The 8,449-nt window shown below is 46.2% G+C and overlaps 1 protein-coding gene across 1 annotated transcript; it reads left to right on the top strand.

Annotated features, from left to right (window-relative positions):
- The first annotated feature begins 602 nt into the window (after positions 1-602).
- LOC121306842 lies at positions 603-6,369 on the top strand. Its single transcript, XM_041238778.1, has 5 exons — positions 603-828; positions 1,783-1,836; positions 4,083-4,373; positions 5,617-5,748; positions 6,071-6,369. Exons 1-5 carry the CDS (start codon positions 620-622, stop codon positions 6,312-6,314), a joined length of 930 nt encoding a protein of 309 aa, XP_041094712.1. The 5' UTR covers positions 603-619; the 3' UTR covers positions 6,315-6,369.
- The last annotated feature ends 2,080 nt before the right edge of the window (positions 6,370-8,449 follow it).

Below are 8,449 nucleotides of genomic sequence, written 5' to 3' on the forward strand. Positions count from 1 at the left end.
ATAAAATTATTGCCTGCTGTTGTTTTTCTAAAGTGTGTGTGTGGATATATATATATATATATATATATATATATATATATATATATATATATATATACATATATATTATATATATAAATAGATAGATACAAACACAGATGTGTTGTTGTCGCCAGTCTTACCGAAATCAAAGCGACTTTAGTTTCGCTCGCTGAGCAAAATTCGAGCCACTAGGTGGCGCTTGCTTCTTACACTGACTGACGCAAGCACCGTTTGCACAGCGCTCTGTGGCAGCGCGCGAATAGACAGCCAGAAGCAATCATATTATAATTATTATATTAATAACCGTTTTATTTTTCAATAAAAAAAAGAAGTCGCTCAATTTGGAAGAAAGTCAGAGAGAACAAAAAGAAGTCGTAGACTTCTGGTCAGAGCATCTGAAGACCTTGAAAGATAGGCTGGAACTTTGTTTTGGTTTTTCAAAAACCGTAACGAAACAAGTTTTTGGCAGTTAGTTTGCTAAATCGAATCACGCGTGTGACTTCTCTCTACTGGAAAGAGATGATTTAGGGAAACCTTTGAGGGAGGGGGAGGGGGGAGGGGGAGGGGGAGGGGGACCGCCTGGCTTGGCCGTCCTGTGATGGACCCCAGGCAGTTTGTGATTGGTAAGGTTTCTTCCCAAATTCCCAGAAACTCCATGCCTCCCGGATTGATCCGGAAATCCCGGGGCGGGGCTGAGGGTCACGACCCCTGGCCGGTTGCCAAGGCGGAGTTTCCCTGGCAACAGGATGTCCCTAAAAGCATGCCTTGGGGGGACCCCAGGGCTACAGAGTTCACAGCCACGGAAAGGTTGGTTCAAATCCATTGCTAATTAGTCCCTTTTTTAAAAAAAAAATCGATAGTCCCGTTATAAAAAAATGAGTTGCTCTTTTTTTTAAATCGATGTTCCCCTTTATTGAAACCAATAGCTTCTTTATTAAAATCGACAATCCCTTTTATTGGAAATTAGCCCTTCTTTGAAACAGATGGCCCAGTTTTTTAAATCAGTCTGTTTTGGAAGCCTTAATTAACTCTTGTTCCCTCTCCCCCTCTCTCTTTCTCTCATGCTCTCTCCCTTCCCCTCTCTCTCCCTCTCTCTTTCTCCCTCCTTCTCTCTTTCTCTCTGATGCGCTCACTCCCCTCTCTTTCTCTCCCTCACACTCTCTTCCTCCCCTTCTTTCCCTCTCTCCCCTTCTCCTTGTCTCTCTCTCCCATCGCCTCTTTCTCTCATGCTCTCCCTCCCTCCCTCTGTCTCCCCTTCCCTCTCTTCCTCTCACGCTCTCTCCCTCGCCCTCCCCTCTCCCTTTATCTCTGCCCCTCTCTCCGTCTCTCTTTCTCTCTCCCTCACGCTCTCTCCCTCTCTCCCTCCCCCTCGGAGTAGACGAAAACTCTTCCTCTCTACCATCTCTCCCCCTCTCCCCTTCTCTCTCCCTGATCCTCCTCTCTGTCATCGAGAGGGGAGGCAGTCCCTCCAGCCCTCACAGAGGGAAGACAGCCTCTCTCCCCCCTTCCCCTGAATTAGCTACCCTGACTCCAAGTCCCTCTCTCTCGTGCGAGAGAGGGTCTCGCTGTTGGGAAATCGAAAGGCGGATCGCTACGACAGGGATCTAGCCAGAACAGAGAGAGTAGGGAGAAAGTGTCCTCTCTCACACTCTCTCCCTCCCCTCTCCCTTCTCTCTCTGCCCCTCTCTCCCTCTCCCTCCCCCTCTCCCTCCCCTGCCCCTCTCTCCCTTTCCCTCTCCCCACCCCTCTCTCTTTGTACAGAAGTCAGTGGCGCTGTGGGAAATCGAAACGGCGGATCGACAAACCCCCAGATCAGTGAGTGTCAGAAACAGAGACCCAGGCTTCTAGGACAGCAACAGGCCCGTTGAAACGACTTAAAAACGCCCGTAGATACGGAAGGAGGCCGGTCTTCATTTCTGGGCTCCGATGGGAGCGTCACATTGGCCCGGGCACTGCCGGGGGTTCGGGGGAGGTAAAACCGGCCGGGACCATTTTCTCCTCGTCGCTCAATGTCAATGCTGCTGTGCAAAAGTCTCAAACAGGTTGCGTTTTTCTACTCTGATGCATTATGAGCATCAACAATCTTCTCAAAGCCTCCACTAGTGTTTTCTACTGTTGTAACAGCCTTGACTCGCATAAGGAAGGAAACACGCTGAGTTGAAGTCGCTCGCATCGCTCCATTCTCAAGGTGTGGGATCTGAAGCATAATCAACAAGCACAGAGAAACACCATCTGCGATTGACACGCCCAGGACTGGAAGAGCCCAGAAAAGCTGTCTAACAAGGATGAGCGAGACTTGAAGATAATATCCTTCAGGAGCAGAGAGAAGACGAGCGTTGAATTGACAACAGAGCTGTCTTATCAAATCAGCAGTCTGAAGAAATCAGGCGCGTCCGAATGAAGGCTCTCCATGTGGAGTTCAGGACGTCGCTGTCACTTGCCGACTGTGGACGGGGGTCCCCAGGGGCAGAGCTGGCAGCTTGGGTCGGCGGGGCAATCCTCTGTTCACCGCTCACCAGCGTCCCCCCAGTGGCCGGCGATAAGTCGTCTGCAGGCCTGCCGCAGAAGCCACTCAGATCTGCGTTGTCCTCCAGGCTCTGCAGGTCTGGTGGCTTTTCTGTCGATACCTGGCAGGACGCGTTTCGGAGGACAGGTGTCAGTGCATTCAGTCGACGATTTCCAAAAGAGGGGGGGGGGGGGATCCATTGGCAATGGCTCAATTTAGGAAACTAAACCAATATTTAAATTAGTATGTTGCTGCACTTTTAATTAACATGACACACGCGACATCTTGGTTCCTCTACCCCAGTGTGTGTCTGATTGCAATATAATTTCTGAACTCAGTTGCACCCTGTGTCTCTGACTGCAGCAGAATTATTAAACTCAGTTGCACCCTGTCTCTGATTGCAAAATAATTATTAAACTCAGTTGCACCCTGTCTCTGATTGCAAAATAATTATTAAACTCAGTTGCACCCTGTGTCTCTGATTGCAAAATAATATCTGCCTGCAAAATTAAAAAGGAACTGGGTTGTTTATTTTATTAATTTCATTTTTGTAAGGGGAAAGAAAACATAATTAAGAACTTCTATTAGAAATAAATAAATAAATAAACACACATTGCCTATTTATTTATTTATAATATTTATTTTTTTAATGAGGTTATAATTTATGAAGTGCATTAATACGCTCCCGTTTGCACAGCGGTGTGATCCAGTCCAGGTTTCACTAGGAGTTTAATAATAAGACACACCTGAGTCTGATTCCCATGTCTGATATAATTGTCTAATTTCTTACCTGCACAATCACCCTCTTTTGTTGCGTTAAAGTATATATTTTATTCATGGAGCACAGTTGCAATCAATATGCTCAGCTCGCCGCTAGCACCCACCGCGCTGACTCGGGAGCGGCGAAGATGAACACACTCTGTCCTCCACCGCCAGCCGCCCGCTTCTTTACACGCCTCAGAGCTACAGCGTTGGAGGACAGCTCCGGGCAGCTTGCAGGCAAGCCCGCAGGCGCCCGGCCGGACCACAGGGGTGCACTGGTGAGCCGGGACAGCGCTCGGCCAATTGTGCCCTAACCTCAACCCCAACCTCACCAGTTTTTACTCATGAGAGAAAACTGCGTGTAAAATCTCATGAGACAATTCTGAGCTAGCTTGTAAGTCGCAGGTTAACCCATTGCCTCCTTGTTTAAGAGTGTTCACCCTCTTAAACAGTATCACAATGGTATTGATCTCCCTAACGTGCCTTTAGTGCAATCGGACTATAATTCCTATCGTATCACCCTGTTCTTTATCCCTTCTCCCACTGACTCGCTCTGTGTGTGCGTGTGTGTGTGTGTGGGACCCTGAGCGAGTCACTGAACCTCCTTGGGCTCCGTCCTTCGGACGAGACGTCAAACAAACGAGGTCCTATTGGAAGAGACTCTGCAGCAGCAGCAGTTGTTGATGATGCAGAGTTCACCCCCCCCCTAGTCTCTGCGAGTCGCTTTGGATAAAAACGTCTGCTGAATGATCCATTAATAATTTCACCCGCCTCTTCCCTGTCTCTCCACCAGGGGGCCCGTGTGTAAACACCTCCTCACTGAAGAAATGATGGCGGCTCGATTCACCTGTCTCAGCCTGGATAACGATCATGCCTACGCCTGCACGGGATTCCCCACAGCGCCTCCACTGCAAGGGGAGAGCAGTGACACTGCTGGGCCTGCCACAGCAGCAGCAGGCACTTCCAGCTACAGGACAGCTCCCCCAGTGCCCAGGAGGAGGAATGACAACGAGAGGTATCCTATGGCGCCATCTGTAGACCGGAGGACTAGGGAGTTTCAACACTTCAGGGAAATAGAGGAAAAGTGAGTGGATCTTTTTTAAATTTCTTATCAAGGAAGTTTATCAGGTCGAGGCAACTTTAACACTATACTTTCCATTATTTTAATATGCTTTGCCAGACCTCTCTGTGCTTTACAATGCTTCCCTATGCTTTACCAGACCTCTCTGTGCTTTACAATGCTTCCCTATGCTTTACCAGACCTCTCTGTGCTTTACAATGCTTCCCTATGCTTTACCAGACCTCTCTGTGCTTTACAATGCTTCCCTTTGCTTTACCGGACCTCTCTGTGCTTTACAATGCTTACCTATGCTTTACCGGACCTCTCTGTGCTTTACAATGCTTCCCTATGCTTTACAATGCTTCCCTGTGCTTTACCAGACCTGTCTGTGCTTTACAATGCTTCCCTATGCTTTACCAGACCTCTCTGTGCTTTGCAATGCTTCCCTATGCTTTACCAGACCTGTCTGTGCTTTACAATGCTTCCCTATGCTTTACCAGACCTCTCTGTGCTTTACAATGCTACCCTGTGCTTTACCAGACCTCTCTGTGCTTTACAATGCTTCCCTATGCTTTACCAGACCTCTCTGTGCTTTACAATGCTTACCTATGCTTTACCAGACCTCTCTGTGCTTTACAATGCTACCCTGTGCTTTACCAGACCTCTCTGTGCTTTACAATGCTTCCCTATGCTTTACCAGACCTCTCTGTGCTTTACAATGCTTCCCTATGCTTTACCAGACCTCTCTGTGCTTTACAATGCTTCCCTGTGCTTTACCGGACCTCTCTGTGCTTTACAATGCTTCCCTATGCTTTACCGGACCTCTCTGTGCTTTACAATGCTTCCCTATGCTTTTCCAGACCTCTCTGTGCTTTACAATGCTTCCCTGTGCTTTACCAGACCTCTCTGTGCTTTACCAGACCTCTGTGCTTTTATTAGGGGAAACTTTTATAAGGGAAAAATAAACTTATAATTAGGAGTGTAATTTTCCATTTAAATTTTAATTCAATGTGGAAAATATTGTGTATAAGTATTGAATACGAACTGCATTGCCCACCACTGTGCACTTGCTGCTTTGTAAACCTCTCTCTCTCTCCCTCCCTCTCTCTCTCCTCCCTCCCTCTCTCTCTCTCCTCTTCCTCTCCCCTTCTCTTTCTCTCTCTCCCTCCTCTCTACCCCCCCCTCCCTCCTCTCTCTCTCTCTCCCTCACCCCCTCCCTTGCTCTCCCTCCTCCTCACCCCTCTCTCTGCCTTCCTCTCTCTCTCAGACTGGAGATGGAGGAGAGTGAGTTGAATGACCCGAGTTCTGATCTCACTGGCAACGCCCCCCTGATTCTCACTGTGTCGGGGGGGGATCTCAGACTGCCTCCCAGTCTGCCCAGTAACCTGCTGTACTCGCTGTGAGTATTACCAGTAACTCATTATAGGGCGTTCTGAGCCCCAGGACTGGGTGCTCAGCCACTGACTCGCTGTGTGTGTGTGTGTGGGGGACCCTGAGCGAGTCGCTGACACCTCCTTGGGACTGCGTCAGTTTTGGAGGAGGCGACGCAAAAAGCGACTCTGCAAACATCGCTGAGACGTCAGTTACGTGCACGAGTGTGCGTCAGAACACACATTTTGTGTAAAACACCTTGGATAAAGGCATCTGCTAAATAAACAAATAATAATAATAATAATAATAATAACTAACGGAAGAACATGATTTATTTATTTTTTGTTCAGCTACCCTTCTTGCTCGGAGCTGGTTTTGTGGCAGCCTCCTGGCTTCTTAATACCAGAGGCGATCAGGTCGCTGGGAAAGAAACTGGGTCAGAACCAGCAACCAGTCCTGGACCCAGAGACCCAGCAGAGCCAGCGGGCTGAGCCCACCGAGTCGCTGCTGCTGCAGTACCAGCACAGGCCTGCTAGGAGGCAGCAGTGCGATGCCACGCAGACGTCAGAGAACGATGTGGAGATGGAGATATGATACAAGAAATAGCATTTGTTTGATTTTATTACATTTTATTGTGTCGTTGTTATAATTATTATTATTATTATTATTATTAGGCAGGAATGAGAGGCTAGTGAATTAGTCCGCTGTCTCTCTCTCTGTCCTTCTCTCTCTCTGTCTGTCTGTGTGCGACGCTAGATTCTGTCTGTCTGTCTCTCTGTTTGTCTCTCTGTCTGCTCCACCAGATTCTTTCTCTGTCTGTCTGTCTGTCTCTGCTCCAGATTCTTTCTCTCTGTCTGTCTCTCGTCTGTCTGCTCCACCAGATTCTTTCTGTCTGTCTGTCTGTCTGTCTGCTCCACCAGATTCTTTCTCTCTGTCTCTGTCTGTCTGTCTCTCTTATGGATTCTGGTAGATTTTTGCAGTATCATTTTTACAGTTTCATTGAAGAGCTGGTTTATTATTATTATTATTATTCCTCAATCCTAAGATTCTAGGAGATGCTAAACGTTTGGTTGCAGCTGAAACTGAGTGCCAAAAAACATGAACAGACTTTAGATATTTTATTGCTCGTGAAATAAAAAGAAAAAACTACAAAAATAATCTTGCAAAAGTGTTCCGGAAGTCATAACAGCAGCACAGTAAGAATTTCATGATAGATTTCAGGTGGTCACATTTTTCCAATCAGATTTTCAGTTAATTATCTAGAAAACTACAAAGCGCTGGTGTGTGATTCAATATGTTAACAAGGGAACATTATTCAGCAGCTTTCACTGGACTCTATGAAGCTGAGGGAGTTCATTCTATATAGAGGGGGTGCAATTCAATATGTTAACAAGGGAACATTATTCAGCAGCTTTCACTGGACTCTATGAAGCTGAGGGAGTTCATTCTATATAGAGGGGGTGCAATTCAATATGTTAACAAGGGAACATTATTCAGCAGCTTTCACTGGACTCTATGAAGCTGAGGGAGTTCATTCTATATAGAGGGGGTGCAATTCAATATGTTAACAAGGGAACATTATTCAGCAGCTTTCACTGGACTCTATGAAGCTGAGGGAGTTCATTCTATATAGAGGGGGTGCAATTCAATATGTTAACAAGGGAACATTATTCAGCAGCTTTCACTGGACTCTATGAAGCTGAGGGAGTTCATTCTATATAGAGGGGGTGTAATTCAATATGTTAACAAGGGAACATTATTCAGCAGCTTTCACTGGACTCTATGAAGCTGAGGGAGTTCATTCTATATAGAGGGGGTGCAATTCAATATGTTAACAAGGGAACATTATTCAGCAGCTTTCACTGGACTCTATGAAGCTGAGGGAGTTCATTCTATATAGAGGGGGTGCAATTCAATATGTTAACAAGGGAACATTATTCAGCAGCTTTCACTGGACTCTATGAAGCTGAGGGAGTTCATTCTATATAGAGGGGGTGCAATTCAATATGTTAACAAGGGAACATTATTCAGCAGCTTTCACTGGACTCTATGAAGCTGAGGGAGTTCATTCTATATAGAGGGGGTGCAATTCAATATGTTAACAAGGGAACATTATTCAGCAGCTTTCACTGGACTCTATGAAGCTGAGGGAGTTCATTCTATATAGAGGGGGTGCAATTCAATATGTTAACAAGGGAACATTATTCAGCAGCTTTCACTGGACTCTATGAAGCTGAGGGAGTTCATTCTATATAGAGGGGGTGCAATTCAATATGTTAACAAGGGAACATTATTCAGCAGCTTTCACTGGACTCTATGAAGCTGAGGGAGTTCATTCTATATAGAGGGGGTGCAATTCAATATGTTAACAAGGGAACATTATTCAGCAGCTTTCACTGGACTCTATGAAGCTGAGGGAGTTCATTCTATATAGAGGGGGTGCAATTCAATATGTTAACAAGGGAACATTATTCAGCAGCTTTCACTGGACTCTATGAAGCTGAGGGAGTTCATTCTATATAGAGGGGGTGCAATTCAATATGTTAACAAGGGAACATTATTCAGCAGCTTTCACTGGACTCTATGAAGCTGAGAGAGTTCATTCTATATAGAGGGGGTGCAATTCAATATGTTAACAAGGGAACATTATTCAGCAGCTTTCACTGGACTCTATGAAGCTGAGGGAGTTCATTCTATATAGAGGGGGTGCAATTCAATATGTTAACAAG

Source organism: Polyodon spathula, chromosome 50, assembly GCF_017654505.1.
Source record: "Polyodon spathula isolate WHYD16114869_AA chromosome 50, ASM1765450v1, whole genome shotgun sequence".
NCBI lineage: Eukaryota > Metazoa > Chordata > Actinopteri > Acipenseriformes > Polyodontidae > Polyodon > Polyodon spathula.

Coding starts and splice junctions, on each gene's coding strand:
- LOC121306842 (XM_041238778.1), top strand. CDS start 620: ATGGACCCCAGGCAGTTTGTGATTGGTAAGGTTTCTTCCCAAATTCCC. Junction 1,837..4,082: donor ATCGACAAACCCCCAGATCA/GTGAGTGTCAGA, acceptor TCTCTCCACCAG/GGGGCCCGTGTGTAAACACC. Junction 4,374..5,616: donor TTCAGGGAAATAGAGGAAAA/GTGAGTGGATCT, acceptor TCTCTCTCTCAG/ACTGGAGATGGAGGAGAGTG.